Source organism: Diadema setosum, chromosome 17, assembly GCF_964275005.1.
Source record: "Diadema setosum chromosome 17, eeDiaSeto1, whole genome shotgun sequence".
NCBI classification, from domain to species: Eukaryota; Metazoa; Echinodermata; class Echinoidea; order Diadematoida; family Diadematidae; genus Diadema; species Diadema setosum.
In genome coordinates, this window is record NC_092701.1 from 29587796 (window position 1) to 29613515 (window position 25720).

The window sequence follows — 25720 nt, forward strand, 5'->3', positions numbered from 1 at the left end:
GTGGTGTAGTATGTGTATATTCAGTGGCATTTCTATGCAGAGTGTCCTATAATTACAAGCATGTCAAACGCAATCTAACGACATTGTGCAAAAGTGCAGATCTCCACGCACCTGTCGGGGGAAAAAGAAATATTGCAGCTTCGTGTACCTATTCAACAGCCATTATGCATACAAAGGATAACAATGTTAAAATCGTTGCAATCGCCAAATTCACACATTCATGAAAACGCATTAACTGGCTTCTTATAAACACACACTAATCAAGCTGGGCAATGCAAAAGCATACCTATTCATTTACTGTAAGTTTACACAAGTGACTCATTACAGAACTCAGGGGGATAAACCAAGCTGGGTTATACACATTTACCTGTAAACATGTACATTACAAATATATACATACACCATTGACAGTTCACCAAGATTCAACTCATCTTCCATTTGAATGGACACAATCTTGATACAATACAGTGTATACTAAAGACTCTTTTAATGAGCCAATTCATATACAGAGTGATGTACACTGTACAGCTACAATTTCAGAGAAAATTCATGAGCAGTGTCAGTGAGGAGGAGGAGGAGGAAGAAAGATGCAGATGTTGAAAACGAAGCAAGGGAAGGTGGGAAGAGTAAGAAAAAATGAAAGAAAGAAGATGAAAGGGTAGAAACAAAAAGGGAGAAGAAATATGAAATGGAAGAGAAAAGGAGGAATTACATAGAGCAGCAATGCAGCAAACAATCATCTACTGTAGTTATCACAATGTGGATTATCACTCATTACTATCAATGTAAATCATAACATTGACAAATTGGAGTAATGCAATTTTTTTTCTTACATGATACACAATAATTTTTTTTTGTTTTTTGTTTTTTTCATTTTTTTTTTAATGTCTTCTATGCATACAATGCACTGAGAAGTTACGCGTATATGAGCACCCACAGTAATCAGTTCATGGTAGTAGTCTGTTGTGGCTGACTTTTAAAGTATACACGAGAGTCATCCTCGCTATAAACCAACATGGCTACGTATTTAACATGCCTTCATTCAAAACATGTCCACACATCCCTAGCCATCACGATGCTCTTTCATCACATTTTCATCTACATCAGAGCTGGCTAAAAGAATTGGGGGGGGGGGGGGCTTGCAAAGTAGAGATGGAGGGGGAGAAAAGTGGTAGCAATTGTAAAATGCACATGACAAGACCACTCATCAAAAACAAAAACTAACATTTCTGGAGCAACACTGACAACAATTTTTTTTTATGAAGAGCTAGAATGCACTGCATTTTCAGCAAGTCTCAAGTCAAATTTTTTTTGGATAACTTGAGTGAGTGAAAAAAAAAAATTCAAGTTTGGTTCTCAGAGAATCTCTAAGCATAAAAAAAAAATACTGTCAACAACAGCAACAAAATTATAGTCTAGAGAGGATAAAGATATTTACTCCAAGAAGAAAGAATTGACATAGTAACTCCATCTTCATTAAAAAAAAAAAGACATGATCTTGTGGTGTTTTTGTCACAGAATTTGTAGGACCGTTGCCTGATACCAGCTCTAAAAAAATTGAGTTCACACATCATTTAAGATTTCATTGGATATCATTTAAAAGACATGCCATTTTTTTCATATTCCTACAAATAAAAAAAAAAAAACCCTAATGAGAATTATGAACACTCACTGATTTATAATTGGTGGCTTACAGAATGCTAATAACTCTGATTTTACAGAAAATGATTCTGGCCAAGTATTCCTCACTTGACTTCATATCCACAGAAATTAATTCATCATCAGACTTATTATCTGAGAAATATTGTGGCAAATTTAAAACAACTTCCCACAGAATGGACAACACTCTACTCCAACCTTATAACACGGGCATAGAACTCTGTCCTGAATAACCGCATGATGAAAAAGCATCAAGGCTTTGCCATGAAATGTAAACCCTTGACCACGCCACCACACACAGTAGATGGGTGGGGTTATAAAGAGTTACCCTGTATGTGGTCATCTGCTGATGAATACAACCCCAAGTGGAAATCCCCCCATACCCTCTTAACTCTTACAGTGTACCAAAACACATAAAAATTTAAACTCTGTTCAAATAATGGAATCTGGAGATAAAGTGCAGCTATTGTTCAAGCACAATCTCGCCCCTTCGCAGCCCGACACATAATTGTCGCACAATTCTTTCTTTTCTTTTCTATAGTGCCTGTCGGGTCATGCTACGCTATAAGACAACAATAACCTCTCCATTTTTGTATGCACAGCTACATTCCTGTTATTTGATCACTCCCTCCATAATTTCAAAAGTTGGTGAGTACCATAGTTACTTTCAGCCGTGACCACCAACAGCCATGATTTACATCACGAGACATATTGTTAAGCTTCACTATCTCTCTCTCTAACCATGTGAATCATTGTTATGAATGCATGATTAAAATCAAAGGGAGGAAAAAAAAAAAAAGAACTCGGCCATCCCAATTTTGTTAGCGTCATTCATTCATTCATAGTACTTGAAAACAAAGCAAATATCTTGTTCTGCATTAATACACCAGCTGGACACACTAAAGAAATATCCCTTAATGTGCCACACTTTTGGACGTTTTCCACATAAAAATCATTAAACTATGACCTCAGAAATTGAATACTTCCCCCGTGAAATAACAGATTGAAAGTCACCTACCGGTACTGTATATTCAATGACCTTTTTTTTTTTTGGTCTCATAAAATGGGTTATCATCATATACTTCTGCCATATTGAACATACAGCATAAACAGAATAATAAGGACAAATAAGGCAAAAGCCTAAGAAATAATACAAAGGCTCTAGGGTAATAGAAAATGGCATAGCACAGCAAATAAGATTCAAAACAAAACTCCCAGAAACATCTAGCTATTCCCTTACTTTGTGCTACTAATTCAACGAGATGCCTATTTATTATAATTTGTTGTTGTTTTTTGTTGTTGGTTGTTGTTTTTTTTTGGGTGTTATTTTTTTTGTTTGTTTGTTTTTGTTTTTGTTTTTTTTTTTGGGGGGGGGGAATTAATATTTAAGCATTCCAGCATCAAAACAAAACATTGATGCAACCAGGTAAAAATTCCCAAAACTAACAGTAGCCCTTTCTTACTAGTATGTGCTTTCCCTGCTTGTTTCAAGAGTTATGAAAGTTTGTCACTGTTTCACTTTGGTTTAGAGGGGGAAAAGGAAGTGGAAAATTCTTATTGGTGAGGTGGTTCATTGTCCTATCTTGGTAACAGGATCTGGGGTGTTCGACGAATGCACAGTCATTAGATGAAGCCTGCCCTCTATGGGCTGACAATATATAATCATTACCCAGGTCCCTCCTCTCTCTCTTCCCATCATGCCTCGTTCCCTTCTGATTATCAGAGACTAATATGCGGGAAATTGGGACACGTCGACGAGAAAGAGAACATTACCAGATGGCACCTAAAACAACTCCTCCTCACAAACAATTTGACCACGCAGTGTGGCATGTACAACCTACTAGCGCATTTTTAATCAATATTTGTTGGACAGTATTTTGGTTAAAAATTACGTAAAACATGGGATCTTTTCCCCCAGCTTGAAAACTGCTGCATCTCAGTTTTTGCTTTGGTTTCTGGTGGTTGTTGTTGTTTGCTTGTTTGTTTGTTTATTTTTGTCTTGTTGTTCATGGGACTTCAAGGGGGAAAGGTCTTTAAACCTTGGGACCCAGTTCCATATGATAAGTGAAGCACATATTGCATTTGGGTATCTCTCTCTCTATTTGTCAACCTTGATCAATACTTGTTAATAAGTGTACTTTTTTTTTTTCTTACCGCAGAGGACCGCAAATGTACCAAAATGTACCAAAAACACAATATAGGAAACAATGTCGCTTACGAAACGGTAAGAGAAGTTTGCAAATCGACCAAATATGATGTGAATGACTGTCTAGCAGGCATAGTCTCTGTCATGTTACAGATAATATTTTAAGGTCCCACTGGCATTCCCGAAGAAGAAATTGCCGCATTGTGCGGACATGACACACATATCGTAAATACTCGTGTATGGACGTTACATATTTCTCCCACAGAGTGTTAAACATTAACACTCTCGGTCCCCTTAGTACCATCACAATAGAGGATACACAAGGGGTGAATACGACGATGCAATGAATGTGAAAATCATCGCAAGCCATTTACAAAATGGCGCACGTTAAAGCAAGGTCATCAAGTTGTGCTAAGCAAACACGCTACGGCCTTAATGGTTAGCACAAATTTGCAAATATGCCTATAATGCTAACCAAGAATAATAAGATTATGAACTATTTTTAAAAGAAGAACCAGCATCAAAAGATGAGTTTGTGTTGTTACACCCAGAGGTGAAAGTGGACCCCTATAAACCAGCTCACTTCGTAAACAGGAGATTCTGCAGAATGTGTATTTTAAAAGCTTAACACAGGCAGTGTATAAAGGAGAGGGGTTAATTACACTTCAAAATTTCATACAGTCCTTCTCATGTAGTTAAAAAATGTCTTCAATATACAGTAAATTCTCTTGCCCATGTGTGCTCTCAAGGCTTAAACAGCTCTGATAGTGCAAATCTTACGCATAACAAATTATTAAAACAGCAATATTTGAGCAAACCATACAAAATGCACTCATAAAAAAAAAAGATCAAGGACCTTTTGACATCATTCTAAACATTATATGACACAATCTTATAATGCATAATATATCACCATTAGCCTTTCTTGACAGACTTCACTCAGTATCTCTGACAGCTTGTTAAAATGTCAACCAAATTTCTGTCTTTCTTCGGTACGTGTTGCTACTTTCGATCGCCATTTGCACTCTACAGTTTGCAAATATTTGCAGGCTACTTCTGCTACTTTATACATGATCAACGCACACACTGTGCCAATGCTATTGTCAACTGCGCTATGTCAGCATGTAATAGAGCACAGTTTATATATTCGTCATCTCTTGACATGTTAAACATACAACACATAATGCAATACTTTTCAGGAAATGTGAAAAGAGCACAAGGAACAGACATCAGAACTGATCTCATCTTGAGAGGATTAAGGTCACTAGGGGTCATCAACGCCCACGCAACCATCAACATCAATTTGCTTCATGCTTCCTACAGGAGGCTTCCCTATCCCACTGATTTGAGAAGTCGTGATGGAACACTGCTTGCAATGAAGTGCCCAAAGGGTCTATACAAATTGCACACTGTGCACGTACGCTACGCACAATACTATAAAAACACAAAAACTGAGATGAAGGGATAAGAAGAGATAAATAAAAGCTAAAAGACAATTACAACTTCTCCTTTATGGGTTTGAAAACATATAGAAAAAAAAAGGGGTAAAATTCAAATGTGAAATTATTTAAAAAAAAATATAATTTGTAAATACCCCAGTGAAAATGCTGAAAATGGACAAATAAAATACTATTAGAATTACAATGATGTTGGCAAGACAAGGATATTTTTTACCAGAATGTACACATTCGACATAAATGAACAGTACCAAATATAATTCCTCAAGATAACTAAATATCTTTCAGATAGAAGCAACAGAAGATGTCTGAATCTAGTTAAAGAATTTGGGGATCATTCCTATGCATCTTGTTTTTGTATTTTCATTTCGTTGCACGGCTCGGGCAAGCTTGTCTGTTTGGAGACTGAGACCTCCATAATGGAAGTATATAAGCTTCTCCATTTGTGCAATTGATTTTGACCCTTTGGGCATTCCATACTGACTGACGCATGATGGTGTTGCATAAACTGCACATCCCACCCAATCCTCATTGAACTCTTCTTCAATACATCATCTTTGAGGGGAACACTGATAAATGCAGACGAAACAAAAATCAAAAGCATAACATTCCATCAGAAATGAATAAAATGAAGTTAACGGTGAAGTTAACTGCGCCTCGCTTTAGTCAGGGGTGAGAGAGTACTTGCAAAGAAAAAAAATATCTGAAAAAATATATAAAACTTTTGAAAAAAAAGTCTGAAGTGCATTTAACTGTGAACATTGTAATGCATTTGAACTGCAAAAAAAAAGTCTGAAAAATGGATTTTGAGTAGAATAAAAAAAAAAAAAAAATCTGAAATCAGATTTAACTTTGTACTCTCACATCCCTGTTCAGTAGGGGTAATACGAGTAATTGGTCCTGCGCATTGCCTCCCGCCGTGCCATATCCAGGGCGAGGCGACGGTCGTACAGCTCCTGCTGCTCCCGCTTCTCCGCCTCGCGCTGCTTGGCCTCCTCCTGCCGCTGACGGAGGCGCATCTGCTCCAGGTACTCCTGCTGCTCCTGGTTCTGCAGCTCCCGGGCAATCTGCTGGTCGGTGGCCTCCAGCTGTGGGCGGCAAACCAACCCGACAACGAGGAGAAGCGAATCCAGGCAGAAAGAAGAGCGGAAGGAAAGAACAGAGACAAAGATTGCACATTAGAGCTTATTGCCCCTCATAGACCTTTATACTAGAGACACCACTTCTTTCAGAATTTGGCTATTTATGTCGGGCTGGACAAACCCTATAAGGTAAGATGATGAGACATTCCCAACAACTGTCGTCATGAAACACAATTGAATACTATATACAAGACACAATATTTTTGCGGCGTGAAATTTTCGCAAATGGGAGCCAACAGCCATCTTAGCAGCATGAGATTTTCGAGAATTGCCACTGGCATTCAGTGCATATAGTGTAGACAAGATCTTTAGCGTGCATTTCAATTTCGCAACACTCAGCTGTCGCGAAAATCACGAAATTGAAATGCACGCGAACATTCCTCGTTTTACAGAACAACCTGGACCGCATATGCATGCATTCTGCATCAGTACATGGATTGTCACATCGGCTTTCCTAATGTACCACTAGTTACAATTTGAGAATTTATTGAGTTTTAGCCCAGATCTATGCTGATCTCCCAGCGTCATATTTCATCCACGTCATAATCAAACAAGCGCCTCACAGTTGAGTTGAGTTCAGTTTGGTTGAATAGAGCGAGGCTTTATGTAGTACAGTGGACTCCCATTATAACAAAATCCTTGGGACTGGCAGTTTTCTTTCGTTATATCGAAATTTCATTATGACCAAACAAATAAACAATAACAAAACATAGAGCCAGACAATTTTGCGACCTGGATTTTTGTTTCGTTGTAACCGGAATTTTGTTATAACTGTATCATTTGTTGGTTTACTTGTTTTCATTTCCTTTTTCTTTTTGAGAAGAAGGGGACTGAAGGGAAGGGATACCAAAGTGCAGCTGATTGGAAAGGGAGCCGAGCGGGCTGACCTTGAGGCTATCTCTGAGTAGCCAAATTCCAAGGTCAATCCCATGTTCTTCTGCACAGTATTTTAAGGCAAGAAAAGTGGGGTAGGAGTGGACAATGGAGTTCTTGTGTGACATGTGGGTGGGCAAGGGCACCAGGGATTTGGGGGTTTTATTTTGTTTGTTTGTATCTGGGGGGGGGGGAGGGGTTTTAGATATTCTTACGTAAAGCTGGCAGGAAAGGGAGTGATGGGCATCTCACCATTTGTTGTTTGCTGGCCATTGTTGACTGCAATCCCCTCATCTCGCGCCCAACGGTTCCTGGGTGGTGCACTGCACCACGGTCCGCATACTGGAGCCCCACGGCACCAGCGGTGGCACCTGCAGTGGCACTGGTAGAGGTCCCGTACCTGTAAGTGGGGTCCGCGCTGTAGTACGAGTCCTCCGTCGGGTCGGGCCAGGGACGGCGGGCACCCTTGGCACCCTGTCCACTGGCTGATGTGGGGGGCAGGGGGGCACCCCAGTCCTGCTGGTGGTGGCTAGGTTGCCGACTGTACCGGGCCAGGCTCCTCTCTTGCAGCTGTATCGCAGGGCTCTCGGGCAGCATGAAAGCATTCTGAGTGAAGAAAGAGAGATTGACAGAAGGAGAAAAACAAGATATAATACAGACTTAACTTCCACTGGCCGGACACCATACCTACCACAGCTAACAAACTGTAATGCTCAATCGCTTTCAACTGCTCTGAAACAATCACTCCTGACATGAAAGATGATTTCTTTACCAACATTTCCTGGGAGTCTCATTGGCAGTCTTTCACTTGCTATGATGAGGGATAAACCATCTCTATATAACCTAAGTACTAATTTTCCTTCACTTTGTTACTTCATAACTTGGATTAAAAACATCAACATTGATCTAATGGCTTATAAAGATCTTCTATACACACTAGCAAATTTCACAAACACACAGACAATGAGTGGCAGTCAACTGAATACCTATTGTAGTTTCCAAGGCAGTCAAGATCTCCCAGACGCACGTAGCAGGAATCATTGGTTGAACAGATTGTCATTCCTGACTTGCCATTTACTTACCACTGCTTTTCTAATAGACTACCATAATTAGACATGTCCATTCCATGCGCATTGGTTAGTTTGGTTACATGTTGTAACACACTAGTTAGGCATGGCCTAATTTCTTGTTCCTGTTTAAATCACTTACTACCCATAATGATAATAATCATTAAAATAATAACAAAATTATAATATGATCTCTTCTTAATCATAGGTAGCCTCTTCAGTACTGACACTGCTCTAACAGAGGGCCCTACCGTTATAATAACACTAGTGTTGCCAGGAACCTACTCTGACAATGGGATCAAAAGAGACATGGTGGGTAAAAACATCTTGTCCAAGGACGTAAGCACTGGACTGGATTTAAACTTGTGTCCTCAGACTGAGAGTAAGGAGTCTTATCCACGATGCCCCAATACCTAAGCTAGTGCCTTAGTTAAAAGATAACCACTGAAATATCATATTGCGAATGCTTCTCAGCTTGGTTTGCTTCAAGTGGCATTACGTAAGTGGTTTTGGGTCAAAAGTTCAGACCACTGGCCAGTCAAGTTCTCCCAGAGGACGAACCACCGAGACCACTGGCAGCAACTGCTGGCTAGATCCTCATCCATTCATTCACTCACCACGGAGGTGGGAGGCTCGGCACGCGGGGTGCTGGGACTGCCGTGGTTGCAGACGGAATGGTGGCTCTCTCGCCCTGGCTGCATGTTTTCCAGTGCCTTTTCCTCTATGTCCAGCATCATGGTGTTTCGGGCATGCTAGGTGGGTAAAAGGGGAGAAAAAAAGCAATGATCAAGTGTCAAATCCGTATCAAAAAAACAAACAAAGAAAACAAACAGAGAAAAATAGGCCTGATTAAAACCTTGATGAAATGTGGCACAATCCACACTATAAAAAAAAAAAAATAACTATAAAAAAAAAAATAGTGTGATTAGAGCAGGACAACAATGTTCTTTAATTTTCTTGTATTAGTGTTGTTGGGTTTTGATTGGGGGATTGGGGTGATGGGGGGGGGGGGAGGCAGGAGAGGTAAGGGAGGGTCCCAGGCCTACCTTGACAGTCTCCTTGGCTTGGATCTGCTGGCTGACTTGGTCCAGCGCCTGTTTCAGCTTCTCCTCAGCTCTGGGGTCACACTCCACCAGTTTGGCCACATTCTGCTCCCAGTCACTGTCCATCAATCACAAGACAGGAACAGAGAAAGAAGTTAACAAGAGATGCAGACAAACTGAAAACTATGTGCACACAGCACAACATAATAATAGTGATAAAATACATAAATTACATATATGGAGTGAATGTGAATGTGAATGACAAGTTGTTGAAAAACTGCACAAGCAGCGTACTTTGTGTTAGTCCCACCCCCCCCCCCAAAAAAAAACAACATACAATGGGTAAGTCTGACCAAAATTTTCTTTCAGATGCCATGATTTCTCGATATATCAGAATAGGTAAAATAGGGAAAGAGTAAAGAGCTCTAGGAGGAAAAATACAAGTTGCACTAATAAAATTCATAAAGTCAAATTATGCAGATGAAGAAGACAAATAACAAGAGATTACACTCACTCCTGGTACAGTAAGTCCGTATCACCACTCTCAGTGGTGTCTCTGAGAAACTTGTCCTCAAACGGTGCCACACTGTAACCCTCTCCATTGGAGGTCTGGAAGCCGGGTGCCACCTGGCAGTCCTGCATGGTTATGTTGACAGGTGTAGTGTTCTCCTCCATGCCCGCACTGACCTTCAGCGGTCCCGTGTTCCTGCCCATGGAGCGGGCCGACCTCGAGGCCGTCTCCGAGTAGCCAAAGTCCATGAACGAGCCCATGTTCTTTGGTCTGATGTCCTTGGGCAGACGAGAGTAGAGGTGGAGGATGGGGTCCTTGTGGGCCAGCTGGGCGGGCAGGGGCACCGGAGGGTAGGAGGTGATGGGGCCGGAGCTGTTCTGCCCCTCCTCCCTCCGCTCCATCTCCAGCTGAATTTTGGTGCCGCGCTCGAAGTGGCTGCAGCCCGCCCGCTGGTCCTGCTGCTTGACCTGGTTCAGCGTGCGCTTGAGGTCATCCATGGACATGTCCTTGAAGTCCTGCATGGTGTGGGTGCCCTGCACCGGGGTCTGCTGCTGCTCCTCGGTCTCGTTGGCCGAGACGTGCCGCACCAGCACCTTGCTGTAGGTCATGGTGTAGTTGGTGGCTGTCTCCTTCACGGCTTTTCCGGTGTTCGGGGTGAAGAGCGAGGTGCTGGTCCAAGGGTTGTAGCTCCCTTGGGACGAGACGTCACCCTCCGACCGATCCTCCTGCCCGTTGCTGTCAAAGGTGCTCTCTTTGCTATGGTCCGTCACCAGGGGAACCTCTGCATCGATGTCGATGCCATTGTTCCGATGATCATGGTCATCGTCATCATCGTCATCGGTGATGCCCTTGAACTGAAGGCCCAGGGACGAGGCGGAATTGGGAGGGGAGAAAAACGTCGGCCAGATGACACCATTTGATGTCTGGGATGTCAGCTTTGTCAGCTTGGGCGTAGATGATGCGCTTGGTGTCGTTGGGGGATTATCCGCATCACCTTGTATCTCATCCAGCTTATTCACCAAGTAATCTTTCTTCTCCCTGAGCTCAGTAAGACTTGGTCCCTGTAAACAACAGAGAGAGAGAGAGAGAGATAGAGAGGCTAAACAAAAGTTAAAGCATTGATGAACTTATTAAAACAAAATACATAATTTTTGTATGTCAACATGATACCTTGCTTGAATAGCACACAATTAAAATAGTCAATGGAAGTAGCATACATTGTGTCAAGAGTTAAGTACTGCACAGTGAGTGGCCTTGTGCACAGCTGTTTAAGACTCCACCTAATATAACTTTGCACCTGGTAAGTAATCAAATACACTGGTAGCACCTTTAAAAGGCAAAAACACGACATTCTCTGTTTTGAACATTACAGTAGCATTTGTCAAGTTTTTGCTTACACTACCTTCAAGTTGAACAGAAAGGTGAGCCAATCTGTTCTCTGATTTCGACCACCCCCTCCCCCCCCCCCCCCACCCCCACTGCATAACACTTCTTTCCCTTGGCTCAAGTCAGAAACAACTTTTCTTCGGAGTTAATTCAATAGGGAAAGAAAATCAAGACAAAACTGTATTTATATTGTTTATATTTATGTTGTTTTGTTGCTGTATGTTATATTATTAGTATATTATTAGTATAGTATATTTACATAATGCTGTATTTTATCTTAATGTCATACTTTTTTTTTTTTCTTTTCTTTTCTTTTTCCAGATCAATGCGCTTAGAAACATCAGTATAAAGCGCTATATAAATGTTATTCATTATTCATCATTATTCATTATATATTTATAAGTCACTGCATTCACAAGACAAGGGATTTCCTCTCCTTAAATTTCCAAAGACACTTTGCCACAAAAGTGACACTTGTGTTTTGTAGACTTTGCTATACAATTTGTATGGTTTGTGATGCACAAGATTTTATTGGTTTGGATAGTTCACTTCATCAAAGTGTATTGACCTGCAAGCTACCCAGTATCAAGCCTGATCGACAACTTCCACAGATTATTTTCTGCATTTCCTTTATCTGTATTTTCGGCGAGTGCAACAAGCCGTAACAAGGTTTCACACCATAGTGGAAGCCAGGACCCAATAAAGACATTTGCATACTGAATGCATGACTAATACCTTCAGTAAAGAGAAAAAGGAACATCAACATAAAACACACACACACACAACAGAGAAAAAGATCTCACGGATGCAGAAACCCACCCTTTCAACTTTGAGCGGATGCATAGGGGGTGGCACTTGCTTGGAGGGCCTGGGCTTGCCGTGATGAAGGTTGTCCTCTGGCGAGTCCGCATAATCCGGCCGGCCGTGGCTCGGTATCAGGAGGGGGGCCGATGCGGCGGGCCCCTGATGCAGAGCAGCCTGCCCGTGAGCGTGCTGATCGTACAGGGAGTAGTAGTCTGGGCGAGGGTCCCGCCACCTTCGATCAAAAGGAGCACCAAAGTGGTCATGATGTAATGATAAAACACTTAGAATGCCTCTCCCTCACTCAATCACGAATCTAAGATAGCAATGGTCCATCATGTTAAGATATATGTGTTTTTACCTGGCGGACATAATGCTTGCATCATGAAATTACCTAGTTTATCAAGTTAACATACTGTAGCCCAAATATATACCTGGTACAATGTACATGTAAGGTCAAAAGTCACTGACGTAGTCCGAGTCTAAAGCACAAATAAGGCACACCTTTCACATGCATGTGTCAGCACATGATCATTTATTTGATGCACATTGGCCATGCGATCTCTCACACATATTCACTGAGACAAAATTTGCATAATCCAAGGACTAAATTCAAAGTAACTCTGTGAATTTGGGCCTTACTGTCAGTATCATATGGTTACTGAGTATCTGTAAAGCACACAATATACATTCGCTGTGGAAACATACTTGAGAACATTAACCGAGAGCGTGCTATGTCAACCCCTTTTGTACTGAGAGCAACTAAAATGTTTGGACTGCATGATCTCCAGCGGAGTTACAAGCTCAGAGAGAACCAAAAATGGCATATGTATGATTACAGGCGGGAGGGGGTGATCATCTACCTTGGATCCAATGGGTGTTGTTTCCACTCATAATCACGCCTGGGGAGCAGTGACTCAGGCGGGGCGCTGGGCTCGATGTTGCAATCCGCAGGCACTACGTCATACGCTTTCATGGTGGTCGGGTCCACGTAGCGCTGAATCACGGGGCGGCGGTATCCACTCGCCCGCTGGTTGGGGAGGGGACTTGTTGGCATCGGGTACAGATACCGGCCCCCGATGGGCGCGATGTACCTGTCCCGCTCGTGGTAATCCATTGGCTGCTTAGGACGTGGCATGGGATAGTTGGTTGGAATGAGGATGCGCGGCTGGAGCGGTGGTGCAGGCGGGGCAGTGCCCGCTGCAGAAGGCTTCAGCGCCACCTTGGGCTTTGGGTGCTCTTGGGCTCTTGAAGCCACCTTTCGCTCAATGTAATAGCCATCTGTGGCAACAGGCCAAAAACAACAAACTTATCACATTTGTGCAAAGTCATCAAGCATTCCTTTTAAGTCTATCTCTGCACTATTACGTAGGCATACTATTTTCAAATATTCCCTCATCTTTTATAACCAAGATCTGCCACTTTTGAGATACATTGTTAATAAATGTTAATCAAGCACAAAGTGATGAAGTATAAGTGTTGTGCCCTCTTTATCTTTCACAGTCTTAACATATCAGAGGAAAAAGATGTAAATCCCTTATGACATCTGAGACATCTTTGCATTTTACGTCCTACTTTTACTACTTAGCACATGTCTGAACATGTAAACAATATTAAAGACAAACAAACCTCTGAACAGAATTAAAGCGAAAACATATTTTTCATACGACTGCAGAAACAGTAGATTTTTTCTAAAAATGGAGGTATGTGCATACAAAATGTGTGAAAACAGCACAGTGAAAACACAATATACGTTGAGTTACAACGAAAATGTGAAATACGATTGCCCTGAAAGGTAGGCCAGAAGTAATGAAATCTCAGAGCATTCGCAGTAATGGTTGCTACTTGATGTTTTATAATCCACTGCAGAAATTACAATATATTGGGCCACAGCAGTACCCATGTTTAGAGAAAGAATAGCATGTGCAGCTTTTCAGCTGCACCAGATTCAGAAGTATTGCTAGAGCACAATTCTTTATATTTGTAAGCATTATACCCTATGAGTTATATACCATCGAAAAGCTCACATTATGAAAATTTCGAAATTGACAGTTGTTTTTCTGTATAAAGGCTTTAGACATTTTCCGTTAGTGGTTTCTTTTGAATATGCGATGTGATTTATCATAAATGTGTAAATCATATGAAAATACTAAAATCATGACGTCACATCATTCATGACATGACACTGATTTACATCTTATATGAAAGGCCATTACCTTCTCTTTCAACTGATATACAGATTTCCCTAGTTTTCTTTTTATAAGTGTTGTTGACATCACCTTGAATTTCAGACGGCACAGTTTAGTGGACGTATGTGAAACAGTCTCCGGCACCAACAGCTTATAAACTGCATTACACGACAGGCAGACGTGGGTTACTGTAACTAACCTTCTGGAGGACTCGAATATCTCGTAGACTCTGCAGGCACCAGCCTGGGACTGGACTTTGCCACCAGTCGGTTCCTGCTGGTGCCCAGGTCAGCCTCACCCTGCGGTGGGTCCCCAGCCAGTCCACGTTTCATGCCCAGGTTGGCCAGGTACAGCTCCCTGTTGCTGGCGGGCAGCTCGCTGGCCGGTGTGTAACGCTCCTGGGCGGGGCTGGCCGGCCTGTGCTCCGTCAGACCCTCGCTGAGCCCACGGAGGGACTCTTGTCTGGAGATGAAAGAAAAGAGAAAAACACATTATGTAATCTATCATTTCATGTGAGCTATGAGACAATATGTGAGTTGTTCACTGAACAAATATTTGTCCACTCACAAGTTTTAGCAAAAATAGATACACCATGAAACATACAGTAGACATTAATCTGGACCTTAAATCTTGAAACATTCAAGTTTTCAGAATGCCACAAGCTCAGGTAGAATTGAAGCAATCTGACCAGCATTTTGATTGCTGACAATATAATTCTTTTCCAGTCATTATTGAAGTTCATTCGGCCAAATTATGATCTTTGTAAATTTCGTTATTTATTCTTATTCTCAACTTTTTTTTTTTGCCACAGAAGCAAGTTTCACATCAAGCAGAAAAAAATGATTTTCTTACCAATTGCGATTGCCTCAAACAACACTCTCCATATATTCATACACACACACAAAAGCACACACACACAATGCATCAATTCTTTACACTCACATTTTGTCTTCAGTGTCATCAGCCACCCCACTGCTGGTCCCAGAATCCAGGAGCGAATCCTTTCCTAGACCAGTCTGGAGGAATATACTCGACCCCGTGCCGGTGACAGACGACAGCAAATCGCTGCCGCTCCCTTCAGCCGGACCGAATCTGGGCAGGCCTTCCCCTACGCCCAGTCGGAGGTCCGGACCCGCCCACGACTGGGTCTCGGAGGAGGTTGAGTCACACCTGTCCTTGCCCGTCATGCTCTTGGAACGCAGCAAGAGCTCCTGGGGGTTGTCTGGCAGGGAGGAGATGATCTCCCGCCGCCCAGACTTTGGGTTCTTGGACTGATTGTTGAGGGCCGTCACGAGCTGCCGGCTCTTAGCTCGGTACCTGTGGAAAGAGAAGCCACAGTAAAACAAAAATGAAAGTTTCAGTCCTGGAGCAAGTCCAATCATGGGCATATTCTCGCTGGAAAAGCAGTAGCCCTTGTGCGCAAACTACACTAAGAATCTAAACAGGAGTTGTTTCTTTGCTATATGTATAGAATGGCACATGCAATATGAGAACTGTTGTGAAACTTATTTCCTAGTCAAAATGAGAAACATGCTTCCAAAGCTACACCATTTTCTAAACAGCCTAAATAACACAATGGCAAATGAAAGGAAGAGCAAGCAGCTTCAGTGTTCCAGCCACAGGCCATTTCAACTGAAGAAAAAACATGTGACGCCAAAAATGCTACCGTCATATCTAATAGGACAGTTTTAGTGCCCAATTGGATGCAGAGCTCTTATGCCTGATTAATGAATTTGGATTTGACTAAAATGCACAAACAGTCAAACCTGAAGAGTGAAACTGCTAAGGGGAAACAGAAAATAATAGGAGCTGGTTGGGAGCCAATTTGATTTTATCACAAAATGCATGGATCTGTAATAAATGCCATGTCTTCTGCACACATGAAAAATATAAACAGTTGACTGGTCGAGATGTAACTATTTCATCTCAGAAATGAATGAGTGAAAAAGAATGAAAAACACTATTTAGTGCCTACTTTCTTTAATTCATGGTTAATAATTGTTTATGCATCTCACATCTAAACATTCTCCTGTGTTCATATATATGCATTTATTAAGGCATACATTATTTATTGTGTGTTTTCATCGCTAATTATCTCAGAGCAAGATCTCTGCCGACCTCTATGGTTTCGTTTTGTTATCATTCACCATAGAGGACGATGTTTCATCACCACGACTTTCACATAGCAAGCTGTCACATGACCCAACGATTCATCGTGCGGCAAACTCACTTCTCCAGCTCCTCTTCCGAATGCGCAAAGGTGCAACTTGGACCACGCGGGCAGCCTCCTTTCTGCATGATGTCGCGACACATGCTTGTCTTGTACTTGATGTTCTGGGTCTGTGGGGTGCATCAAATCAAAGTCGGATTGACTGTTAGCATACTGTGTGATAAAAACTTTTGCATTACCCACTTTGCGACATACTTCCCTCATGGCATGGACATTTTCAAACAGCTGACTATGAATAAAAAAATAAAATAAAAAAAAAACTAATTACCTTTAACCACATGCTAATGTGTCTATATAGATCAGTTTCACTTCAAGTCTATCCATTCACAAATTGGCAAGAGCAAAGTGCGTGACTCCAAAGGGAAGAGGATAGATGTAAACACATCTCATATTTCTGGGACGGTCATGGCAAACAAGACTAATTCTTGTTTAGTTTTTTTCAAGACTCAAGAGAAAGTTCCAGTCGTGACACAGGAAACAGAGAGACGGGATGTGGGAAGCAGGACTCTGTCCTCCTTTCCCGTACGTACAGGAAGCGGAGCGAGGAACACTATGACTGCTTGGCCCACATGACAGCTTCACAAGTAAAAACACACTTGTCCTTGTGTGTGGTGGCACCATCAAACTTCCTTCTTGACTGTTGGAAACACATTCCACACATGAGCACACTCTAATCCCAACCCAAATCAAAAGTGCTGGCTGACTCGAAAGGGGGCACGCACATGATATCATCACATTAGATTCTCAAATGATTTGAACAAGAGTCCTCAGGGGAAATAGTCATTGCTGCATTTCCACATATTCCCCTTCATTCAGTAATGACAGGCATTGTGAACGAACAAAAGATTAAAACATACATTATACACTTACACCGGATTCTTAAAGACTTTGTGAATTACCTGTAGATCCATTGCCTTCTTGTTCTGCGAGTAATTCTGCATAAAGTCCACCAGACCTTGCACGACTTTCTTCACTGCATCCATCGCGGACATGATGTCCTCCCACGATGATATCATGGCACCTAGTTAAAACGAAAGGAACATCGTAATGGTAGTCCTGCAACAATATAGGGAATCAACCTTTACATCCTACATGCCGAGTGCAGCTCACTATGATAACAAGAAAGATGATGACTACGTGCAAGTCTCTGACAGTATTCGGACTTGAGTGCGTACAACATTTTCATACAATGTCACACAACAGTGTCTGAAATGCTGCAAGTTATTCACTGTATGCGACATAGGTTGTCACAACATGCATGATATGACAACTTCCCTAATGACAAAGCACAATAAATTCAAACTCAAACATAGATCAAATACATGTCTAGCTTACAGATATGGAACTGGAAATTCCTTACAACTGGTTATTTCAAAAGACCCATAATATCCATAAACAATCAGTCATTGACTGGCAAACAATTTCTAAATGAAAAACTATTGCAAAAACGATAATATTTAAGAAAAGTTACTTTAAAAACATGGACACATCAATAGTTACCTGGGCTTGGATCAATCTTAGCTAACTTTTCAAGGTGAATTCGCAGCTGGGCCAAACGTACTGGGTCCCCGGATCGTTGGAGGCAAATGGTCAGCTCCTCGATGCTAGAAGCAAAGGATGCAGGAGTTTGCAGCTGGAAGAGAAGATGACCCACAATTATTTCTTGGAGCTGCCCACTCAACATCAACCATAATGCCATCACCACCACAATAACCATTATCATAGTCATCATTATCGTTATTGTCTTCATCATCATTATCATTATCATTATCTTCATCATTGTCATCATCATCATCACTATCATCATCATCTTCATCATTGTCATCATAATAATAATAATAATCATCATCATCATCAGTATCATTATGATCATTGTCATTGCCATCATCATCGATCCATAACATCATCCGCAATTTATATCTAATCAATATCCACTTCTTTCTCACCTTGTCTATGATTGATTGCATGTGGGACTTGTGGTTGAGGTCTCCGTAAAGTAGAGAGGACCACTGCTCGGGAGAGATCCGCAGACCAGCTTCGAGGGCAATCTGCACAATCTGGGCATCGTGCTCACGCCTCAGGGAATCATAGTTTCGAAACTACACGGAAAAAAGACACAGCCGATACCAAAAACTGGATGAGCTAGCGCTTTATCAGAAAAGTAGTATCTGCTCTCTCATGAACATGCATGCATGTGTGTACAACTTTGTAACAAATGATATCAACAAACTTATATTAAGGAGGCACAGAGTTTAAAGAACAACTACATCATTTTACATAAATCTTAGATGGCTTTTTTTTTTATTATTCCTTTTGACTGGAGTGATTTGCACAATGTGTTTTTTTTTTTGTGTGTTTTTTTTTTGTGCTAGTTTAGATGTTGATGAGTCAGAGTGACATATCTTGGGGACTTTTCTTGAGATAATGAAAGTAGACAAGAAAATAGACATTACACCTTCCTGATTTCCTCTAGTGGTTACGTCAAGGCACACAGCATATCGGAAGTGCAAGAAAACATTGGACAAGAAAAATGATGACAGCTTAAAGGCTTTCTCACAAAAACCTTGACTACCTTCAGTAAACAAGAATATCAACAAACGCATTGGCCCAATAAACATATATGAGTGTAGTAAATATAGTATTTATCAGTGTTTAATGAGTTTGAATGCAATCAGAGTGACATATCTTGGGGACTTTTCTCGAGATAATGAAAGTAGACAAGAAAACAGACATTACACCTTCCTAATTTCCTTTAGTGGTTACGTCAAGGCACACAGCATATCGGAAGTGCAAGAAAACATTGGACAAGAAAAATGATGACAGCTTAAAGGCTTTCTCACAAAAACCTTGACTACCTTCAGTAAACAAGAATATCAACAAACGCATTGGCCCAATAAACATATATGAGTGTAGTAAATATAGTATTTATCAGTGTTTAATGAGTTTGAATGCAATCAGAGTGACATATCTTGGGGACTTTTCTCGAGATAATGAAAGTAGACAAGAAAACAGACATTACACCTTCCTAATTTCCTTTAGTGGTTACGTCAAGGCACACAGCATATCGGAAGTGCAAGAAAACATTGGACAAGAAAAATGATGACAGCTTAAAGGCTTCCTCACAAATACCTTGACTACCTTCAGTAAACAAGAATATCAACAAACGCATTGGCCCAATAAACATATATGAGTGTAGTAAATATAGTATTCATCAGTGTTTAAAGAGTTTGAATGCAAAATCTGATAAATGACATTTTCAATGCTATTTTACAAGTTTTGATTTATTTTTAAGGTCATCAACAAATAGAAGATAAAAAAATCTTTTCAATAATATTGTAGTTGTTACATGACAAGAAATATTTTTGAAGGTATGACAATTATCACATACGTTAGTATTGTCTTTGTGTTTCAGCAGCTTTAATCTCAAACACCTCAAGCTGCTAAAAATGGAAGGATCAATTTCTACATTTAAACTCTTCATGTGTTTTTTCCACCAGATTTTTTTTTTTTTTTGGGGGGGGGGGGGAGGGGAGGGAGCACATCTGAGTGAATATGGGTAGCAAACAGATATTCGGTCAGTTTCTCTCAGAAGAAAAAACACAAAGGTTAGAGACCTCATACAGTCTGTTGGTTTGTAAGGACAATTTTCCATTTTCTCTTCAGGCCAAAAATAAAATAACCATCTTCACCTCCTCTTTCAGCTGCATGAGGGAGGATTCCTCCTCCCGCTTGGTGACCTTGAAGCAGGAGGCACGGTAAAGCAGCTGCACCACATGGCCCACGCTGGTCTTGGAGGCCTGGGGGAACTGCTGCTCCAGCTTCTGGACCACAAACAGGACCAGGACCTTGCGGGAGAGGGGCGTGCCGTCCTCCAGCGCCAGCAGTACCAGCTTTAGTGTTTCCTCCTGCATGGCTGGGGGGGGGGGGGGTATGGTGGGGAAGGGAGGAGGAGGGTGACAGTATTATTTCTCATGCCAAGCAATACAATACAAAGTGAATGGCACGTTTACCATATAGTGATTCCAAATCAGACACAGGATATACATGCAACTCCTGTTACAACGAAGTCCTTGGGACCTGCAGTTTTATTTTGCTATATCAAAATTCTGTTGCAGCTAAACAGTAAATTACATAGAGATATATGAATGATAATTGTTCTGCTGTAACAATTGTCATTATGGTCATGTTTTGTTACAGCAAGAGTGCACTGTACATGTACATGCTTCACCACACTCAGTCGTGATAGTGCAAGTTAGTCAATCATGGCGAGGCGGGTCATGAAAGGAGGTGAATTAAGGGTCATGTCCTCGAACATACCTGGTCCCAGGAACTGGCATCCCCGGGCGCGGACGGCAGCCCACAGGTTGGTTGACAGCTGCTGGGGATTCTGATGCTGGACGATCAGCTCGGTGACGATGCGCTCCCCGAGTGACCGGGCTGCGCGCACTGCCCGTGCCCGCCCCTCCTCCTCCACAAGCTGGCAGTTGACCAGGGTTACCAGCTTGCGCTGGATGGGCCGGCTCAGCAGCTGACAACTCCCCGAGCTACTGGTGGTACTGCCGGTGCTACTGCTGCTGATGCTGCTGTTTAAGCCATTTGTACTCGCTGAGAAGCAAGAAAAAAAAAGGACACACATCAACAACTAAGTTCAAGGAAAAGCGGGACATCTATAGACAAATGATGCACACAGTCACTGGTGGGGGGGCGGGGGGGGGGGGGGATTGGCGAAGAGGAATACAAAGGATACAAAGGACAAAATGGTGAATCCTGATATCAGGAAGGATTTGATAGAGTTTCACCTTAAAGAAATGGAAACAATGAGAAAAGTAGGTTAGAGGGGAGAATTCAGGCAATTAGCACTGCATGACCCGATGGATTTTTCTTGTTGTTATTGTTTTGTTTTTTGTTTTTTGTCATTCTAGTTGTAGGTTCTACATGGGCAGTCTCGTACTGTGGCAAATGAGCATTGATAAGAATTCATTGCTGGTGCCTAAAAGGAAGCTACTTATCTTTACTTACTTAAAAAAAAATAAATAAATAACATAAACTTCTCATCATATGATAAGAGGGTTGGTATTGATATCATGACCCACTGGGCATATCAAGTCTTTAGTACAGCAGGTAGAAGCTAACTTTTACAAATCAAACCACAACACTGTCAGTGTGTGTGCAAAAGTGTATTTTTTTTTTCACATTCTTTGACTAGATGAATCCACATATCAGCATGAAGCAGTATCAAGTTCTATTTTCCTTGTTTGGGTTTTTGGTGGGTTTGTTGTTGTGTTTGTTTGTTTTTGTGTTTTTTTGTTGCTGTTTTGGGGGGTGTTTTTTAACACAATTGCATTTAATACAGGGAAAAGTTTACATACTGATGACTGATATCACACATACACAAAGAAAAGTATACATACTATGATACTATCACACTTGTACAGGGAAAAGTTTACATATCATGGTTCTATCACACTTTTAATACACAAGGAAAAGTTTATATACAATCACAAAGATATGACATGTTAAAGACATTATTTAACATTTACAGATGAAACAAAAACCAGCTTTAATGCTTCAAAATAGTTCTAAAGTGTGAGTTAGGGACAAAAACAACCAATGTAAAAATGTTAATCAGTACAATCAATGTTAAGTACTGTAAAATATACAAAATGTGAACAATAGATAACAAAACTGTTTCTAGAATAAATAGTCTACAGTTATGGTTTATTGAGAAATATAGTGATATCTCCTTATAGTTTAGGCTTTATTGCAAAATTTTTATAAGGCAGGATGTTTTGTGATACAACTGACTTACACATAAGCATCAAATGTGATTACTTGAACATTTTTTAAATCACTGCTCCCAACGATAAACAGTACCTTTACTTAGATGTGTTTTAATGCTAGGTGTTACAGAAATCTAAAAATACATATTTTTTACATTAGGCATCACAGCAAAGAAGTTGCTTGCCTTCAGTGAATATCACCTCACCTTTGTTGAGGGTCCTCAGATGCAGTGCCAGCTCTTCAACTATCTGCCGCGCGCTGCGGTAGATCTTGTACTCCGCAGGCTTCATGCCGTCGGGCACCCGTTCCCGACTCGCATCGCGCATCACCTCCGATCCGGCCACCAGCTGAAGAATGGCATAGTTCGTCGGTAACTTCTCAACCTGAAATAATAGGCAAATGAATCGGTGGAATGCAGAATTGCATGTCTTGGCACGGGAAAGATATTTAGAGAGCTGCCCTCCAAATTATTTTGCAAGTAAGGGATTGTGTTACTACTAATCTCTACTCAGCATTGTCGTCTGTCAACAAGACAAAAACATGCAACTACACAGCACTGGAGTACCTAGAAAACAATTCATTACGAAAATTTTTGAAACAATCATCTAATACTGATAGATCAGTGCTTATAGAGACCCAGAGTGAAAGTTTGGATTGATAGAAATGCTGAACCATTGTTTAAGTATTTAGGCACTCTTGACTTGATAACCTTGACCTTTTGGAAGCGCTCAATGATGTCTTCTCTATAACATCAATACTATGAAATTTCAAGCTCCCAATTTGTGGTTCGTAACATAATTCAACTGAATTTTGAAAGCTCTTTCATATGATGTTACCATCATTTTGTGTGTGTGAGTGTGTGTGTGTGCGTGCGGTTTTTGAGTGCCTTTCTGCTAAGGCAGGCAACAATTTTGTCTTTATCTATTTAGAATGGTCTATTTGGTAAAAACTTGCAAACTCGTAGCCCGAACGAAGGCTAAAATACATTGCAATGACATATAAATACCTCCAAATTGAATATAATACATTGAACTGTTGTATATAATATCCACATCAGGAATCACAAGTAAATATGAATATATTGCACAAAAATATGACCAAATATTTACCAAAAAATACAAAAGTATAAATATTACACACCATCCTTCATCATTCTACTTAACAGAAAAAAAAAAGAAAAAATATATATATAAAAACCTGCCAAATTATATTCTAAGATATACTTTAATAGTACAAAACATCAGAACAAAAAAAACAAAACAAAACAAAACAAAAACAAAAAACACTGGAACAATACTAAATAGAAAAACAAATGTAATTTATATACAGACATAAAATCCATTCAATATGAAGAATTGAGTAATAAAAACAAACAAGATGAAAACATAACAAGGAAGGGAGTAAAGGAAGGAGAGAGCGAACATCTGTGCTCCAAAACTATTACCTCTCTGGTAATGGCTGTCTGGTCAAACGGGCACTGATGCCGCGGGAGTGTGCCTAGACACATTCGGCAGACTGTGTGGCCGCAGGAGAGACTGACCGGCTGGCGGCCAGATGGACTGAAGTCCTTGCAGCATACTGGACAGGACAGAACCTCTGTCCACTGGGGTGTTTGGATGGGCATCTCTCTTGTGGGTTATAGACTGACCAGTGCCATAGAGTCATGGTATAGGGTGACAGCCCTGTGAATGACTGAACAGAAAATGGAATGCATGTGATAATTTTCATATCTTTTCACTATCTTTTTTGCCCTTTCTTGACTCATATAAATGACAATGAAGAAACAAGATTGCAATAATAGAAACTCAGTTTTCTTCTCACTGCAGATTGTGCAATAGAACTATATACCACATTTGTTACATTCTGCAATAAGCCTTTGATTGAACAACAATTATACTATAAACTTTGTAACTATCATGACATTAGCATAATCACAATTATTGTCTATTCATTTTAAAATATACTTCTAGGCCTACTAAACTGTATTATATGCACCTTGACTGTGTATTAGTATATTTTGTACATGCGCTAGTGCACATCCCATTCATTTTGGGATCAGTGTGAATATCTTTATTTCATTTTTTGATTAATACGTGAATAGCATCAAACTCACAAAATTTGTAAAAACAAAACCCCATGAAACATAAGGCATAGGACTGCAACAGGCCATAGCAGTGATAGCACACTACATGTACAGTTGAACCTCTCGTATCCGGACAAGTCGGGACCAGGGCTCATCCGGATAAGGGATTTGGCCGGATACGGGAGACTCAATGCTTTATACACGTACATATACATACACATGTACTGATGTGGCGAATTGTAGTACCACATGTAGTAATGTGTATACTGCAACCTTTCGTTGTTACATTTGGGGATGTTTGGGGATGTTAAAATGTCTGAAGGTAAGCAATTTGGAAGGAAATTTGATGTAATGTATGTTAATCATGTTCGAAGTAATATGTAATTCATGTGTGTTTGTGTAGGAGTTCTCAAGGAGTTAGGAATCCCCCTTTCCTCCCGTAATTATTAAAACAAAAATCACGGCGAGATTGCGTCCGTATAATAGAGAGATCCGGATAAAGGGAGGCCGGATAAGAGAGGTTCAACTGTACATAGCAGACAACTCATCAGTTGGCACACTGTGGTTTGTCAGGTTCAAGGTGCTTTTACTCTGAGCAATGGGACAAATTGCATTATAAACCTGCCCGTCATATGTATGTTCAAAAACCTAAGGTTAGCTCCATCAAAAAATGAATTGATGAATTAACATGTTTCCCTATTGTATGATACTTTACTCATCATGACATCCACAAATGCAATGAAATTGTTATTCTTATAGGGTATATTTAAACTTTGGATTTGTATCATTTATTTAATCACCTATATACTTATTTTCATTAAAATAAAAACAAAGAAAAGGGAAGTCAGAGTCCAAATAAGTAAAGAATCAAACTAATTCTCATAACCACTTTGATTTGCATCCAGAGCACAGGAAGCAGGGAAATTTGATATTTGTGTCTGTGTGTGCATGTACAATGTATGCGTGTGTGTGTGTATGTGACTGAAAGGAAATAAGCTTTTGGTACACATATCAAATCACAGTGCAGTGCACAAACATGCACTTTGAAATGACCAACAGTCTAACAAATAACACACAAGGAAGATAAACATTTTCAAAAAATAAGTGCTGGTCACTGTCGGGAGAAGGATTTGGACTGTACATGTATGCCAACTTCATCTATTGGCTAAAGTTCATGGTTGGTAAACAGATATTGTCAAGATTCAAGACCATTACAAAAGCATTCTCAAAACAAGTTAGAAACACTTGTGTCCAAATACTTGAAATAGGGACTATTTATACAAACAGCAAATGGTCATGAATGCCATGGTATGCGATTTCGTATGACTCTATGAGGTGAGAGAGGTGAATTT

At 40.6% G+C, this 25720-nt stretch overlaps 1 protein-coding gene across 1 annotated transcript; it reads right to left on the reverse strand.

Annotated features, from left to right (window-relative positions):
• Positions 1 to 6093: 6093 nt before the first annotated feature.
• Positions 6094 to 23997, reverse strand: LOC140240581 (uncharacterized). Its single transcript, XM_072320341.1, has 17 exons — positions 23730 to 23997; positions 22491 to 22668; positions 20822 to 21109; positions 20194 to 20417; positions 18451 to 18603; positions 18005 to 18137; positions 17404 to 17525; positions 16505 to 16614; positions 15217 to 15591; positions 14474 to 14736; positions 12949 to 13366; positions 12104 to 12320; positions 9902 to 10959; positions 9391 to 9505; positions 8962 to 9096; positions 7530 to 7883; positions 6094 to 6350 (listed from the first exon to the last, which is right to left on the reverse strand). Exons 1-17 carry the CDS (start codon positions 23907 to 23909, stop codon positions 6135 to 6137), a joined length of 4539 nt encoding a protein of 1512 aa, XP_072176442.1. The 5' UTR covers positions 23910 to 23997; the 3' UTR covers positions 6094 to 6134.
• Positions 23998 to 25720: the final 1723 nt, after the last annotated feature.